At 38.7% G+C, this 18,399-nt stretch overlaps 1 protein-coding gene across 1 annotated transcript in view; it reads left to right on the top strand.

Annotated features, from left to right (window-relative positions):
* KIF4A (kinesin family member 4A) overlaps positions 1-18,399 on the top strand; it is a 78,521-nt gene that overhangs the window by 40,941 nt on the left and 19,181 nt on the right. Inside the window, exons 14-21 of the mRNA XM_051969267.1 lie at positions 1,647-1,697; positions 2,623-2,808; positions 7,122-7,225; positions 8,795-8,939; positions 10,556-10,666; positions 11,952-12,035; positions 12,598-12,711; positions 15,299-15,454. Coding sequence (XP_051825227.1) covers positions 1,647-1,697; positions 2,623-2,808; positions 7,122-7,225; positions 8,795-8,939; positions 10,556-10,666; positions 11,952-12,035; positions 12,598-12,711; positions 15,299-15,454 — 951 coding nt within the window. The remainder of the gene's footprint in view (positions 1-1,646; positions 1,698-2,622; positions 2,809-7,121; positions 7,226-8,794; positions 8,940-10,555; positions 10,667-11,951; positions 12,036-12,597; positions 12,712-15,298; positions 15,455-18,399) is intronic.

The raw sequence follows: 18,399 nt of genomic DNA, 5'->3' as shown, positions 1-18,399 counted from the left end.
TAACACTTCCTAGCTGTGTGACCCTGGGCAAGTCACTTAACCTCAATTGACTCAGGGGAAAAAAAGAAAAAAGTACTCTGACACAAGTTTTTAAAGGTAGGCATTTTAAACCAAGGTCCTACAGGACATATGTACCCTGCTAGGTTCTTCGATTTAGTCCATGCCCATGGCCAGAGAGTTTAGCTGGGTTTCCTAATCTTCTCCAGCTTCATTCAACAGCACCTGAAGTGGGAGCAAAGAGTTATATGATGGGGGCAACCTGAGACTGAAGGGGGTGGATTGAGTTTGGCAAGAGGGTAAGGGGGCGGGAGACCCAATAGAAGAGGGCGGTGAAGAGTCGAACTGACTTCATCAAGGCGTCAAATAGGGAAGAAAGAGAATGAAACTAAGGGTGATTGAGAGTGGTACAGAGGTGATGGCCTGGGAAAGATCTGAGGGCTTGGAGTTACAAGGCAGAAGGAGTAGTGGAATCACATAAAGGACTTTCAGCATTCCTGAACATGGAAGTGGAACTTTTATGGGTGATGCAAGATAAAGGGGATTGGCCATCTCTGCAGATAGCTAAGATGGGGTAGAGGAGGAGTTCATGGAAATAAAGTAAACTGAAGAACTCCGAGGGCAGATATTTGAGGGAGTGTTAGTATGTAGGCTCAAGTCCCCTAGTGTTTAAACTCAATGTAAACTCATTAATCCAAATAGAAGTGGTCTCTTTCTGCTTTCTGTGTCCCAAACAGGAACTGAAACATACTTGCTTTGGGAGCAGTTTTTTAATTAAGGCCCTGGCTGGTGCTTTTATTGATCTCTCTAAACCAGGTTCTTGTTCTCTGAGACTATGGTGCTTTACTGACTCTAAAACATACATCAAAGACACAACAGAAGGAGAGGGAGAACCATTCCTGTGATTTCTTTGACATGAAATCGGTGCACGGCGCATCGAGCTCGGGGCCCAGAGTCAGAGAATTGCATTCAAATCTAGCCTCAGACATTTGGTAGCCGTGTGACAACACTGGGCTAGCCACTTCACTTTGGCCTACCTCAATTTCCTCAACTGAAAGATGGGGGTCATAAGAACACCCACCTCCCAGGATTGTCATGAGGATCCAATGAGACCATTGGAAAGCTCCTGGCCTGGTGCCTGACGTGTAAATGTTAGCTATTATATTGACATGCCAGTGAAGGTTGGTACTGTCTCTTAACTGTGCTCTTCAAGAAGTACCTTGCTCAGTGTCACACAGCCAGGAAGGTACCCAAGCTAGACTCGAAGCAAAGCCTTTCTGACTTAGAAGACAACTGGTAAATCATATAAAGAAAGAGCAGTTGGTGAAACAGGAAAGGGCCAATTTTCCAAGACAATGCTCCAGTCTGATGGCATCATCTTTAGCAGAAGAGGCCACAGCATTTGCCATATGGCCTTATTTTTACAGGAGCCACAAAGTTTTTCATCATGGGGGAAAAAAAAGATAGTGGCAGATGTGAAATGGATCCATGGGTTGGTGTATAGATGATTGCAAAATTGAGCTTGATCCATTAACAAGGTTTCTAAATACAGATTTTTTTTTAATGGCTGCTCTAAAAATGTCTGTCGATTTAACTAAAAGCCTTTTTCTAAAAATTGGAAATAATTTCTAAAAATTATTGTTTCACAGGATGATACTGATGCGTGTGTGGCTGCCGATGTTCCTACAGAGCCAGACACCGTGAGTAACCGGCACTTATTGTGTATGATTGCTAGCTTGAACCGAGCTGCTTCCTGTGACTTAGCCTGTCTTGCGCAGCCCCTTTCTCTACCATTCTTAGAGTGCCCCGTCATTCAGGAAAGCTTTGTCTCTAATACCTGGTACCTAGTAAAGTCTGGCGGAGCCATGTACGGATACCACTACCATGTGTGTGCCCTGTACTTTCCAGAAGCCTTCTTAGGCAACATCCTTTATGTTTCATAAATTGTCTGGGGAGTTAAAGTGGAGGATTAGGAAATTGTGTCCAGGAGCAAGAAGGGATTGAAGATGAAACAGAAGGAAGGTTGTCCTTTTGAGTTAAAAGCCTCTTTTGTGTTGAGAGACCAGAACGAGGGAATGGTAGGTGACTAGGGTAGGAGTCACAGAGAACAAACCAGATCAGGGTCAAAGGTTAGATACCAAAGTGAATCCGCAAATCAGGTTGTTTAGGTGCTTTTAAGAGGTACAGAAACAACTGCCCTGTAAGAGCTGGTATTCACTACTACCACCACTTCCATTTTTACAACTCCCAATTTCCAACTCTGGGCCTTTCTGAGGGCCTCCTCTGTGAAAAATACAAGAGAAAATGAGTAAGACCATCTAGCTCAGTGGTAATAGGGAGCGCTAAGATACAGGTTTCCCAGACAACTATTGTTGGGAGAAAAGATAAGTTCTAGGGTCGTCAGTTGGAGAAGCTGATTAGAATTGTAGCGCTTGTGATCGCCATGAGATGAATGGCTTAGGACAAACCTGGAAGCCATTCAGAGTGAGTCTTATAGGAGTGACCACAGTTGGGATGGAAAGAGAAGCTATAAATAACGGAGTGGCTAAGAGAATTGTCCAGGTCACAAGGCAGAGGGAGTCCCAAATGCCTGTTTCTTTTGCAAATCATTCTTTTCTCTTGTAGCAAGTGGAAACCAGTCCCAACACCAGCAGGTCCTCTACTGGTTTCTCCACGGAACATGCACTGCGCCAGGCTCAGATGTCCAAGGAGCTGCTAGAACTGAATAAAGCTCTGGCTCTGAAAGAAGCACTGGCCAAGAAAGTTAGTGAGAATGACAGCAACCTGCAGCCCATTCAGTTCCAGTACCAGGTAAATTCTGCTGACTTAGAGCTGGAATTTAGATATATCTGTCATCTCTCTTTCCCTAAATGGACTTCCCTGCTGAAGATTATGAGCACTTCATTTTGAATTCAGAAGATAAGGGCTTGGCCCAATATAGCTATAGAGTGTTAAAACTTTTAAAATACTAAAGGATAGGGACCTTATTATTTATTTTATCCTTCAGTGTCTGCCTCTGCATAATATGAAAAGAAATGTAGTTTGATAACACTATAAAGGATAATCTTTGCTTGCTTTTGGGCAAAGTCATATTCTAATGATAAAACCAAGGTTCTGATCTTGTAGCCAGATTGTTTTTATTACTTTGAGCTACAGTACAAAAATAGAGAAAGAATTCCCTTTTTTGGAATCAGGATCACAAGACCAGTGGCTAAATTGTTTTTCATAGTATTTCTTTCTGAGTCACAGCGGTACTTCTTTCAAGGCCAGGGTCTGGCTATTAGGTTTCCACAACCTTTGTGGAAACCACAAAGGTTGGCCTCTACTCCTAGTTCAACTTTTTTCAGTTAAACCGTTCTAGTTTAACTTACCTGTGAAGTTGTCAGGACAAGTTTCCTCCATGGTCTTCCTTCATTCTTTCCAGCCATATACATTGAGCCTCTACCCACTCTGTATGTTTACACCTATATAGACCTACCAAATTGACTTTTTTGTTTCTACCCATACATGTGGAGAAGAAAAGTTCAATGACCAATGATTTTCACTGTCCCTCCTGCTCCCTCCAACACCATCACTTTGTGATAGCAAGAGAAATTAAGATAAACATGCCTTTTAGGGATGAGAGTGGCCAGAAAGAACACTTCTACTTCCTTGGAAAAGTGCTAGTAGCAACTGAGGCGTCAGTCTATATCTGGCGTTTTCCTAGAATCAAAAGTGCTTGCAAACATGAAACTTCCAAACTACCTTTCATATGCAAAACATGAGCTCTTTTTCCTTCTGATCTTTGGTTCTCTCTCTTTTTTTTTAATTTTTAAAATGCTTCTTTTTGGAGAGTGACTGTAGTATTAGCCCCTTTCTTCATACCAACTATCCCACTTTTCCATATACACTGTACAAAAAGAAAAACGATTCTTGAAACAAGTCTAGTCAAGCAAAATGAATCTGCACATTTACCATGTCCAAAAATCTGTTTCACTCTTTACTTTGCATCCATCACCCCTGTAAATAAAGTGAGTAGCCAGCTCCTTCATCTGTCTTCTGAGGTCATGGTTGGTCTTTATATTGATGAGAGTTCAGAGTTGTTTTTTACAGTGTTTTTGTTACTGTATAAATTCTCCTATTTTTGCTTACTTCATTCTATATCAACTTGTACAAGTCTTTCCAGGTTCCCCGAAACCATTCCTTTTGTTATTTTTTATATCCGCTATCATTTCTTTACAGATGTGTGCCATAATTTGTTCAACCGTTCCCCAATTGATGGGGTTCTTCTTTGTTTCTGGTTCTTTACTACAACAAAACACCACTATAAGTACTTCTGTTTGGATGGATCTTTTTCCTCTTTCTTTAATCTCTTTGGAGGATATGTGCTATAATGGTGGTATTAAATTAATGGGTATGCACAGTTTAGTGACTTTTGGGGCCTTGTTCCAAATTGCCTTCCAGAATGGCTAGACCGACTGACAACTCCATTAACAATGCATTTGGCCTCCTGACCTCTTTTAGATCCTCCAACAATTGCCGTGTTCTTCTTTTATGATCTTTGCTAATCTTATAGATGGTATGGTAGAACTTCTGGGTAGTTTGAATTTTAATTTCTCAAATGATTATATGAAGTATTTTATGAGACTTTGGATCACTTGGATTTCTTCCTTAAAGAACTGTCTGCTTATATCTTTTGACCATTTATCAATTGAGGAATGGCTCTTATTATAAATTTAAGTCAGTTCCTTATGTCTCGGATATCAGAGGAGTGTGCTCAAAACTGTTGGTCTGTATTTGATGCAATCTATTTCTGTCCTTCATCTGTTTTTTTTTTCCACTCAGTCACTGATAACAGGTTCTTAACACTTCTTTTTTTTATAATTTGTTTTTGCTTATGACTATTTTCTCCTTGAATCTACCTCTCTTTCTTCATATGCACCTTCCTTCTCACCAGATTCCCTGTTGCATTTAATGTATTTCTATACCAAATTTTATGTGTTTGTTTTCAACCTGCTTTTTTTTTCAATCCAGGTTAAAGTGAAATATGTCTGTAGCCCACCCCCACACCCTTTCCATATTTGTTATAATCTTATTGTGAACCTTCATTATGTGAAATTATTCTTCTTCAGATCTCTTTCTTTCCTTTTCCTCTTAAAATCATCAAGATAGAACAAAACTGTTCCCTGGTTCTATCACTTACTCCTTCGATAACCCTTGAAGGCATTAGGGTTCTGAAGAGATACTTATTTTTTTTCTCTTTATAATATAAACCATTCAGTATCATATAGTCCTTTCTAATTGCTTAGATGTATTCACAGTTCTGTATTTTCCTTAACTCTTTTGTTTGCATTTCAGATTAGTTACTTGAGCTGTTTTCAGGATGACAACAGAAATACTTTAAAAAATCTTTTCTTTCATTAAAGACCTTGTTTTTATTCTGTAAAATTGCAGTCATTGCATAGAGGTTCTTCTTGAATATAAACCTGTTTTGCCTTTTTTGAATATCCCATTCCAAACTTTCTTCTCCTTTGATGTAGTAATTGCTAGACCTTGTTTGATCTTGATTGTGGCTTGTTTGTACATAATTATCTGCATGTTGTCTCCCCCGTTAGGGTATAAGCCTTTTGAGAGCAAGGGTTGTGTTTCTGTCTTTCTCATATCCCCAATGCTTAGTTTGGTGCCTGGCACCAACTAGGTACTTAATAAATGTTTGTTGACTTATTGTTGGGCAACCTTGGCTGTATTAAATTTGTTTTTTATCAGTGGTTTCTTATTTTTATTCCTTCTTTCTAGCCTTACTTCCTGAGTTGGAACTTTGTGTCAGGACTCCGTTCTGTGTATTTCTCAAAGAAATGCTGGCATCCTCTTTTATTGTTCTGTATTATCTAGGCTCTAGGTAATGAGCAACTGGGTTTTTCTAATACTTCTGGAGCTGCTGGCCAGCCTGTTCCACCATCTACTTTGCACCAACACTATTATACACACAGTGGCCTGTTTGGGGAGGTTCTGTTTCTGAGCACTTGCCAATTATTGCCTTCCTAGTCTGAGCCTCAGTTCTGGTCAAAATAGTACAGCCTGTATCCTTGCCTGGCCAACCACAGCTTCAGGATCTAGGGTTCCCAGCCTGGTATATGATCGAAGGCTTCTCTGTACACATCCCAATGCTGGAGTTTTCTTGTTGTACCCTTTACTCAGGTTTATTTGGGGATTTTTTTTTGTCCAGACCTGGTATAGTAAAATGTACTTAATTTGAGCAACTAGGTGGTCCAGTGGATGGAATTCTAGACTCAGAGGCAGAGAGACCTTTGTTTTAAATCCTGCCTCAGATACTTACAAATTATGTGACTTTCAGCAAATCACTTCACGTCTGTCAGTTCCATTTTCCTCATCTGTAAGATGGGGATAATAATAACAATAATATTAGCCTCCCAAGATTGTTATGAGGATTAAATGAAAAAAAGTTGCAAAGGAGTTTGCAAAGCTTAAAGTACTACATAAATAAATTCTCAATAATCAATCAGTTAAGCACTTACTATGTCTTGAGCATTATGCTAAATTCTGTTATTATAAGATGAATATTTACTATAGTGTCTTCTTGTAATTCTTAATCTTTTTTTTTAATACTTTTTGGACATCTGGGCTATATTGAAGAAAGTCCAGCTAGACTGGTTTAAAAAAAAAAACATGCAGTAAAAGCATATTAGTTTTAAAAAAAAAAAGTGCTGTAATTCTCTATAAGAAGTATTTCTGGGTACTAATTAGTTTCTGACTCTTCCTGTCCATCCAAAGTTGACTCCTACCCCCAATCTAATCTTAACTGACAACCAATGTTAGCCAACTTCCTTTCATCTGTCTTAGAGTGAAGGAAACAGGAAAGAATCTGTTCTTTGGGTTTTCCCAATCATGGAAACCACCAAACTACCTATAATCTTTTTGTTAAATGAAAACTGTAAGTGCTATTATAGAGTTATTTTCCATTCTCTGATTTTTATATCACAAAAAAAGCTTTCTCGGTAGTGGTTTCATGTTGACATAATTCATGGGAGGTCAATAAATGCCCCCCCTCCCCCGAGACTTGAGATGGAGAACATGTTTTCGTTCCTGGTAAATGGTTTCTTTCTCTCTGACTCATAATCTTCTAGGATAACATGAAAAAGCTAGAGTTGGAAGTTGTCAATCTACAAAAGGAAAAGGAAGACTTGATCTTTTTACTTAATTCAACAAAGAAGGATGTCAACCAAGCCAAGTAAGGATCAAATCATCAGTTATATTGAGCACTATGGGAAAGTCACTCTGCTAAACATTCTGGGGTTGGTGGGGAGGATCCAAAGAAGACTAGGGCATTGGCTCTTGTTGAGGCTCAAGGAAGTCACAATTTAGTTTGAAAGACAAGACACAGACACACAAGAAGCTACTCACAAAATTTCATGGTTGCAAGGGACCTAATCTAATCTGGAGCCGGGTATGACTCCCTTCTACAACCACCCAGACAGGTGTATCCAGCCTCCATTTGAAACACTTCAATGATGGAACCAAAACTGACTTTCTGAAAGTTGTTCTATTGTATACATTTATAAATTTATGTGTGTATGTTTCTATGTATCCATTTCTTCTGTAGCAATGCTTCCCAAAATGTTTAGAGTTCTGTTATCCTGTCATGATTTGATTTCTCCACATCTTTCCCCTCACAAATATTTTTTTATTATAACTTTTTATTGACAGTACATATGCATGGGTAATTTTTTTTACATTATTCCTTGTACACACTTTTGTTCTGATTTTTCCCTTCACCCCCTCCCCAGATGGCAAGCAGTTTTATACATATTAAATATGTTACAGTATATCCTAGATATAATATATGTGTGCAGAATTGAACAGTTTTCTTGTTGCACAGGAAGAATTGGATTCACTCACAAATATTTTAAATAACCACCAAAGGCAATAGAAGAGACAATTTTTTTGTATATCTGATTGCATTGGACGTTTTTAAGAGGGCGATTGCTTCAGAATAGGAAATGGTCTAGAAAGTCTGAGTTAATTGCGATTTGTGAAGTAGCTTAGTAGTAATACAGCTTTAGAATGAATCCATTGCTCCAGGTTACTAGTAAGTGAGAGACTTCTTCAGCCAACTACCAGTCATTTCCAAATAATAACCAAAGAGTATTTACTCTTCACTAAAACTGCCTCAATGCTCTACTTTATTCCTTATCCCACTTTCCTTTTCCTTGATGTGGCAAATATTTGTCACATCTGATTTCTTTTTTTTTTTTTAACTGTAAAAATGTTTTCCCATTTTATTGCTTCCCTTCTAATCTTTTTTTTTTTTCTTAATAACTTTATATTGACAGAATCCATGCCAGGGTAATTTTTTACAACATTATCCCTTGCACTCTCTTCTGTTCCGATTTTTCCCCTCCCTCCCTCCATCTCCTCCCCCAGATGGCAAGCAGTCCTATATATGTTAAATATGTTGTAGTATATCCTAGATATATCACATCTGATTTCCTTTGCAGTTAGAAAAATGGATGTATAGCTTCTTGGTAAAGCTAAGTAAGGTTAAACTGCTTTCTAGGATGTGGTGGTACAAGGTGAATTGGAGCTGATTGTGGCCTCCCATACTCAGACAGATGAATCAAGATCAAGTCTCTGGCTTTATCAGGCATCTATTATACAAGAAAATTCTTCAGACTGAGCTAGAGGATGGCATGTAATCTTTCCTCTGCCTACTACTGATCACTAGGTCAGGTCATACCGTCTAGTATTGTACCACTTGACATCAGGGTTGAACTTTTGATCTTATTACATTTTCATACAGATTGAGTGAGCGTCGTCGCAAACGACTCCAAGAGCTGGAAGGGCAAATTATTGACCTGAAGAAAAAATTGAATGAGCAATCAAAGCTTCTTAAGTTAAAAGAATCCTCAGAACACACAGTCTCCAAACTTAACCAGGAGATACGGGTAATGAGAAAGTATTGAAAATACTGCCTTTTATAAATTTTTTTTAAAAATATGGAACACAAGGTTTTTCAAGGGTGAATGTTAAGAACTATCTTTGTGTGTATTTTGAAAGAACAAGCATGACCCCAAAGAAAATGAGAAGACACCTCCCCTTAGTCCTTTGCAGAAGTGGAAGGTCTATGGGTATGGAACATATATATAATTTTTTTTTTTAGAAAAATAGATAGATGTAGTTCCATTTTGCTAAGGGGTTTTCTCTTTTTCTTTAAAAATAATTATTTGTTGTATTGGATAGGTTTTTCACAAGTTGGGGTGGTATATACGGGGAAATTTAGGTGACGGGACAACAAAAAATGCATTAAAAATATTTAATTTTTTAATGTCCTATTTGGAGCTATCAACCACTACTTCCACCTGGATTTGTTCCATGTGGGTAATTCCTAGTTAGAGGCATGCCAGGAAGGACTTTATTATCTGAATGGCATAACCCTCGTTTAATCTTTAAAATTCCTACTTTAATGCTTTTCCTTCCATATCTGGAGCACCATGACATCTCCAAATTCATTGGTGATATCCTGTTTCCTTACCCTCATCCAGTCTGTGTGACATATACCTTTTTTGCACTGTAAGGTTTATTCTTCCTTAACTATCAGGTCTCAGCATATACAGTTACTGCGTTATCTTTATGGAACCCTGGAAATCATTGTCAGTTGAGTGGGCTGTTAAATTGTTTAGACATTGAAACTCGATAGAAATTTCCTGACCCTATTGTTTGATGTATCATTTTCTACGTTTCAAGATCTGAAATACAAATTGCACTTGTATCTACATTTGTGGATTTAAGAAAATATATTAGTATATTTTATTTTTATATCATTTTCATTATCAAATATATCCCTCTCCCATCCCCCAGTCAGCAAACCAACCCTTACAACAAAGAATAAAAAAAGAAGAGGCATGGGGGGGAGGTTGAGCAGTTCAGTAAAAATTAACCAAAATATCACCTAAGCCAAACAGCATATGTTGTTCATTCATTCTACACTCCTGGCTCCACACTTTTGCAAAGAAATGAGGTAGTTGGTGCCAAATTTGGTCATTATAATTACACAATTTTCCATTTCATTGTTGTTGTTCTTTCCATTTACATACTGATAGTCCTGTGTGCTATATTCCTGGATTAGTTTATTTTACTCTCTATCAGCTCAAATGCAACTTTCCATGTCTCCCTATATTATTCATATTCATGCTTTCTTATAGCACAATATTCTGTTGCATTCATGTGCCCCAACTTGTTTAGCCGTTCCTCAATTAAAGGGCATGTACTTTATTTGCATATCTCTATTACTACAAAATGTGCTGCTATGAATATTTTGATATAATTGTACTTCCTTTTTATCATTGACTTCCTTGACACATATGTCTGACAGTCAGATCTCAGAGTTAAAGGGCATAAAACTATTTATTGATTTCTAAAGTGTGTCTCACTCTATTTGGAAGTCCCAATCAGGAGCAGAATTAGGTTGTAGCCCCAGCAAAATTTGAATGTTGGTGATGAATCTATTCATTTGCACATGGGCTCAGAAACGAGCAATCCTTATATTTTTTTTTCCCTCTAGTTGATGAAAAACCAAAGAGTACAGCTAATGCGTAAGATGAAAGAAGATGCTGAAAATTTTAGACACTGGAAGCAACAAAAAGACAAGGAAGTAATCCAGCTGAAAGAACGAGTGAGTTTCTCCATGGTTCCTTAAGAGCCTTTGACTTGGCTTACTGACAGATATTCTTTGTAGTTTCTCCTGAAACAGGTAGTATCTCTAGAAATTGAAACATTGGGTGGCCAGATGGCACAAAGAATAAAATACCGGCCCTGGAGTCAGGAGGACCTGAGTTCAGATCCGGTCTCAGACACTTAACACATCCTGGCTGGGCCTGGGCAAGTCACTTAACCCCAATTGCTGCACCAAGGGTGTGAGGGGAGAGGGAAGAAATTAAAGCATTCAACAAATGTTGGTTCTGTATCTGTTATATACAAGATTCTCTTTGAGGAAACATGGTCTAGCGGAGCTCTGATTTGGGGAGTCAGTGTATGGGGTCTTGTCCCAGATTTGTCACTGACCAGTTGTGTAACCTTGACCATATCCCTTCACCACTTCAAGATAGAATTTCCTTTTCTGTAAAATGGGATAATAACTACTAGCCTACCTATATAGTAAGATTGTGGGGAGATAAATGAAATAACGTCCCTGAAAACATCTTGTAAAATTTCCAGTGTTATGGAAACGTGCAGTGATAATATTAGGACAGGGTTTCTGCCCTCTGGGAATCTAATCCTCATGGAGAGGTGGCAATTACACAAGAGTTAATGTAAGAAAAAGCAAGTGGTGCAAATGCTGTGTAAGAGAAGAATGAGTTAAGGAAGGGATTCACAAGAGCATTATTCCTGACTAGGACTAGAAGGATAGTTTTGTCTTCATCTGACATCCCAGTGTTTTCATTTGTATTGTTTGCTGCCTCTCTGATCCAGAGAGGGAGAAAGAAGCATATAGAGGGGATAGAGATTGATAGATATGTCTCTATACGCCTACATCTCTCTCTCTCTCTCTCTCTCTCTCTCTCTCTCTCTCTCTCTCTCTCTCACTCTCTCTCTCTCTCTCTCTCTGGATATCTCTGTGGCTAGAGCCATCAGTATCTGTCTTCAATAATCTGCCTCCTTGAAAAAATGAAGCTCCTCTCCAACTTGATATCCATGGCTTGGCTGCCTGCGTAGCATTGTCTCCTTTCCTGTTTGCCGACCACTGGGACACTCCAGAGAGGAGGAGAACAGTTATCTCATCCATCTGGCAGGATGCAATCAGTCCAGAATAGACAAGGGACCCCGGGTTTTGGGTACTGCCAGTTCCCAGTGCCAGTGAGAGAGAGAGCAAGCTGAAGAATGGCTCCTCTTGTGTTATCAATTTGTTTCAAATGAATACCATGAAGGACTATGTTCTGATTAAAACTTTTTCTTCTTAGGATCGTAAGAGGCAGTATGAACTCCTAAAGCTTGAAAAGGACTTCCAGCAACAATCCAATGTCCTCATACGGAAAACTGAGGAGGTAAGAAATCCGTGTCTTCTTCGAGATTGCTTCATCTGTCTGTCCTTCTAGTCTTCTGGCTGACAATTCATTCTTTAAGTGAGCCCGCATACTGAGTGACTAAGTAGAGAGCCATTCTTGACCAACAAGCCTCATTACAATATTGAACCCAAAGGCCCTCTTCTTTGGTCTGTCTTGTCCTGAGTTTGTTTATATCACCTAAAGTGTGGATCTCATACCTTGGTAAAAGGAGGAGGCGAAGAACATAGTACTGATGTAAGTAGCTAATATAATGGTTTTTAAACACTGAAGAAAACATCACCTGAGATTTTAAAAAATCTGTGCTTCAAACTTTCAGCAAGAACACATCTGTTGTGTTTGTTTTATTCTCTCTGAATGGGGTCCTTGACATTTGGGTCTCTTCTAGGTTTACAATAGTAGTACTTCCCTAAGTGACCTGCCAGTTGGGCTATGGAGTCAAATCTAGTTCTCGTGTGGCTCGGAGCCCATAGATTTATCCTTTGGGGTGGGGAATACTTTCTCCTAGTTCCTCCTCAAGCCAACAGAAATGTGTACCATTTAGGCAGTGGCTGCCAACAAGCGCCTCAGGGATGCTCTCCAGAAACAGCGGGAGGTTGCAGAGAAGCGGAAAGAGAGCCAGAGCCGAGGAATGGAAGGAGCTGCAGCTCGAGTGAAGGTACTGACCAACTGAGCTTGAGGAAGGAGCGAGAAATGACTGCTTAGGCTTTGAGGAACACATTAGATTGGAAGCTCTTTGAGAACAGGGACTAGCCTTTGCCTATTTTTGTAGCATTACAATGCCTGGAATATAGTAGGTGCTTAATCAATGTTTACTGATTGCTTAGAGATTTCAAAATAATGTTTTGGTTTGCTTTCCCCTGGAAAATTCAAAAATTCAAAACCTTCGAACTAATAACTAAATGAATCAGGCAAATATTTTTAAACGCGGCTTTCAGTATCAGGTAGGTGATGCTACAGCGGATAGAGCACTGGACTTGGAGTCAGGAAGACCTGAGTTCAAATTTGACTTCATACGCATGCTGGCTGTGTGATCCTAGGCATGTATGTCACTTAATCTCACTTTACCTCAAGCAGATTCCCCTCTACTGAGGGACTAAATTTAGAGAAGTATATGTAAAGTTATGCAAAGTATCTCCATGGAGGGGATGGTACTGACACTTCAGAGGATCAAGAAGGCTTTCTGAAAGAGGTGGCAAGTGAGATGGGTATGCTTCAAAGAAAGCAAGGGATCCTGGGAGGCAAAAGCAGAAAGCGAAAGGACATTCCAGGGGCTGGAGACAAGAGAGGTATGAGATGAAATGTCACATCCAGGACACAGCCCGTGGTCTAGACCAGTAGAATCCAAACATGGAGAGATTTAAATGCCAGGCTGAGTCATGCATCTTATCCTAGAAGAAAAAGGAAACAAATGGCATTCTTATTCATTACATAGACATTTATTAGGTGCCTGTTGTGTATTAGGTGCTAGCTCAAAGACACTTGAGGTCCCTATATTCAAGGAGTTTACTTTTTCTTGGGAGGGACACAATATAAATAAAGATAAGTAAAAAGTAGTTTCTCTGGGAAGGGGGGTATTATCAACTGCAAAAATCAGGGTGGGCCTTACTAAGGGGTAACATTAAAGCCGGGCTTTAAAGGAAGCTAGGAATTCTGGGAAGCAAAGTTAAGGAAGGGATGCTTGCCAAACATGGAATTAGCCTGCACAAAAAAAGATGGACCCGAGGGCAGATGCAGAACATGAAGAACAGCTACTGGGCCGGTAAGTTTGGCACGTTGAGTTCATGAAGGAGGGTGATAGAGAGGCAGTAACCCTAGGATGGTCGACTGGAGCCAGATTAGGAAGGGCTTTCAATGCATTTACAAGGACTGCATGATGACAGTATTGCTAACACTGTAGGGGGGCGAAAGGGGGTGAGATGTGTCCCTTTGGAAACTTAATGTCTTCAGTTATTTAGAGTGTTAAGAAATATTAAGGAGCACAGAGTAGATTGGTTCTATTCTGAGGTTTGGAAGAGAGAAAAGAGAGGAGGGTTAGAATACATTAGTGTAGAAAAGAGGTAGAAGAAGGTGATGAAAGATCATGAATAGAATATTAAAATAGAAAAAGAAAATAACCATAATCTAAAAGTTCTCATCACTTATGGAATAGCTGAACAAACTATTATATGAACGTAATCAAATATTATTGTGTTGCAAGAAATGCTGAAAGAGATAACTAAAAAAACCACTTGGTAGCATGAACTGATGCAGAACAAAATAAAGAGAACAGCTTGTTCAAGGACAACAGCATTATAAAGAAATCATCAGTAGCTTTTGAGAAAGAGCAATTTAATCAAAAAGCTGGAAGCCAGATTTCAAAGGGTTGAAGAGTGAGTAAGAAGAGGGGAAGTGGAGGCAAGCTTTTTTTAGGACTTTGGCTGAAAAGGGGAGAGAGGGGATGCTCTCTTGATGGCATGATAAAAACCTAGTGAAAGTTTTTTATTTTGTTTTTAATTTATAATAGCTTTTTATTTTATAAAATAAATCAAAGATAGTTTTCAACATTTACCCTTATGAAACTTTTTGACTTTATTTCCCTCCCTACCCACATCACCCCTCCCCTAAAGAGCAAAGCAATCCGATATAAGTTAAACATGTGCAGTTCTTATAAACATATTTCCACATTTATCATGCTGCACAAGAAAAATCAAATCAAAAGGGGAAAAATGAGAAAAAAAATAAGCAAACAGACAGACAACAACAAAGGTGAAAATACCATGCTGTCATCTATACTCAGTCTCCATCTGGCTCTTCTAGTGAAAATTTTTTGAAAGCAGGAACGTATTTGAAGACAGATCAGAACCATGACTGTTTTACAAGTGGGTTATGTGGAGGTAAGGGATCATGGGAGTTGACATTGAAGAATTGAACAGCTAGCATGTTTGAGAGGAAATCCACATGTATGTTGAAATCCCTTAGTTTAAAGATAGGAGTTGTAGTTAAGGGAGAGATAGTGAGATTAATTTAGTGGATGAAGTGATTTATCAGGCACATCCTATAGCACTTGGAGATATTACAGATAAAACCTTTTATGTTATATTATGTTTTTGAGTTATAGGCAGAAATAGTGTGTTGCTACTAGAAAATTGTCCTACCTACTAGTTGAAATGTTCATGAGACTGAATCCAGTCTGTGTGGTCTGTATGTTCTTGGATATTTTTGACACAGACCTTCATGGTTTTTGACTTGTCTCTCTCTCCTAGAGTTGGCTTTTCAATGAAATAGAAGTTATGGTCAGTACTGAAGAAGCCAAACGCCATCTGAATGACCTCCTTGAAGATCGCAAGATATTAGCTCAGGAACTTGTTCAGCTCAAACAGAAAAAAGATTCTAGAGAAAACCCACCTCCCAAACTCCGGGTAAGTAAGTGCTTATGAGAAGACATTTTGCCAACAGTGATATTCTGTAATCTCTTCCTGCTCAAGAGAATTTCTTTCCTTAGATTGGGGGTGGGGGAAGGGAGAATGATTTTGCTAATTTACTTTGCTTTTCTATAACTAAGCAAATTGATGGTTGTTTCCATTCTACTCTTAAATCTAAGGAGAGGAGCCGGTAAAAAGCTCTAAAGCTTTAAATGTCTGTATCCAAATACCCAAAGTATAGGCAATAAACTACAGTACGGTAGGAGACAGATTTGGCCTCATGGACAGCACTGAGAGTGAGACCCAAAATGCAAAGGTGGCGCTGCATGGTAATTCCATATTCAGAAAGAAATAGGATAGGCAAAAACAGAAAGGGGATAGTATTGTATATTTAAAAAGTTTGCTTTTGCAAAGAAATCAACAAACCATAATGGATAATATAGTACAAAGTATATGGATGAAGATGAATGAAAAGAGAAAACAGAATCTGTTATGGGCCAGAACTCTGAACTTGAAACAAAGGATTCTTACAAGGTACTAAGTCAGTGGAATTGATAGAGACAATAGTTATCTAATTTAGCCTGGTTCAGTATGATTGATCTGGTCCCACATGGAGATGTTATGGGCCAGAACTTGAAACAAGGCACTAAATGGAATTGAGGAGACAATGGTTAGATCTAGTTTAGCATTAATCCTACAATAAATAATGGTTTTCTAGTGATGTAATGATTGCTTTGTACTCAGTGTGTAGCATATAAGCTAGAAGCCTCAGCCAGGGAGATTCAGAGAGACAAGCGAACCGAAGGCTGGAGCACAAGCCCTTGGACTTAGATTCATTCCGAATCACACCACCTTGGTGTCAGGCTCTCCTTCACTTCTCCACTGAAGCCAAGACTCCGGAAGGCCCCCAGAAAACTAGCTGAGCCCCAAGTGAAGGAGATAGTCCAAATCCTTTATTGTTTCCTTCAAAGTCCTATCAGAAATAGCCTGGTTTAATATTAGCACAGTGCTCAATAAAACCAAGAACAAACTACTTAGGGGAATACTCTCTTTCACCTCATATTAAGCAAATTGGCAAAAATTACCAAAGCCAGAAATTAATTATGTTGGAATAGTTAACTAGATTACAGATCCACTAATACTATTGACAAAGCTTTGAATGCCATACCCATTCTGGAAAAGAATTGAGGAATATATAAGAAAAGTGCCTGATACATCCATGTCTTTTGACTTTGAGATAACCACTGCTTGGCAGATATACTAAGAAATATTGTAGATAGTTTCCCTAAATTTTAGCAAAGTAGTTGATGCGATGCTATTTATGTGGAAATGTTGGAGAGATGGAGTCCTACATGATAGTATGGTTAGATGAATTCAGAACTACTTGAATGGTCAGATCCAGATTATCCATTAATGGTTCTATCTATGCTTGACCCAGTACTGCTTAACATTTTTAAAAATATTTTTATTGATATTTTGTTTTTCACATCACCATAGTCAGTCATCCCATGTGTTCCTCCTCTCTCAGAGAGCCATCTCACGTGACAGTCTTTTTTTTAAGAGAGAAAAAAAAGCCAGCACAACTGATCAAAACTTTTTTAAAGTCTGAAAACATGTACAATTTGTAACACCATGAGTAGCTTCTCTTATTTCTTCATTTGATTCCTATTTGATCTTCTGATTTAGCTATGTTTATTTGTGATTTTTTTTTTTTTGGTGTGATGGTCCTTTGCAACTTTCACCCATTATTCCCTTGGGGCCAAACAAAGCAAGCCTAATCCTACCTCCAAAATATTTACACTGTTGGAGTTACTGTGTACATTGTGCTCTTTGCTCTGCTTAATTCATTCTGCATCAATTCATATAGATCTCTCCATGCTTCTCTGTATTTATCACATAGCATTTCTTACAGCACAGTAATATTCCATTACATTCACGTACCACAGTTTGTTTAGCCAGTCTCCAGTTGACGGCTATCCACTTTGTTTCCAGTTCTCGGCTATCACCAAAAAAAAAAAAAAAAAAAAATGCTGCTATAAATACTTTGGAATATGTAGGAACTTGTTCTGATCAGTGGTTTCCTTGGGGTATAAGTCCAATAATAGAGACTGGTAGGAAGGGTATGGATATTTTTCGTCACTCTTTGCATGATTCCATATTGCTTCCAAAATAGTTGTAGCTTTTTGTGATTTTTAGCAACGTTCCCATCTTTCCACAGCCCTTCTAACACTGACTTGTTCATTTTTGTCATTTTGGCCAGTTTGCAAGGTGTGAGGTAAAACCTCAGAATTCTTTTTGATGTGATTTGGAGAAAAGGCTGGGCGGCATCATCATTAGCTTTGTGTTGCCTGCAAGTTAAGGAGGAATCAGAGAGATTTTAGAAGCTTAGATGGTTCAGTACAAAGCTCAGTGGACCTGAAGTCCAGAAAATCTGAGCAAGTTTGACCTTGAGCATTTACTAGCTGTGTGACCTTGGGCAATTCATTTAGCTTCTGTTTGCCTCAGCTTCTTATGATAATGGCACCTACCTCCCAGAGATGTTGTGAGGATCAAATGAAATAATGTTTGTAAAGTATTTTTCAAACTTTGAAGCATTGTGTATTAAATGCTAGTTGTTGTTGCTTTTATTATTATTAAAGAATTCAATCAAATAAGATGAAATTTAGAGGAATAAATGTGAATTCTTAGTTGGGTTTAAGAAATCAACTTCAGGGAAGGACAAAAATAGAAAATGATGACAAAAAAGCTAACGTTAAAAAAAATTTTAGTGCAAATTAAAACAACTCTAAGGTAACCACCTTACACCTATCAGAAATGACAAAAGTTGGAGAAGATGAGGGGCAGCTAGTTGACGCAGTGGATAGAGCACCAGCCCTGAAGTCAGGAGGACTTGAATTCACATCTGGTCTCAGGACACTTAATGCTTCCTGGCTATGTGACAC

This window comes from Antechinus flavipes, chromosome X (genome assembly GCF_016432865.1).
Source record: "Antechinus flavipes isolate AdamAnt ecotype Samford, QLD, Australia chromosome X, AdamAnt_v2, whole genome shotgun sequence".
NCBI classification, from domain to species: domain Eukaryota; kingdom Metazoa; phylum Chordata; class Mammalia; order Dasyuromorphia; family Dasyuridae; genus Antechinus; species Antechinus flavipes.
The sequence above is the reverse complement of the archived record's forward strand: the minus strand, read 5'-3'. Positions and strand labels throughout refer to the sequence as shown.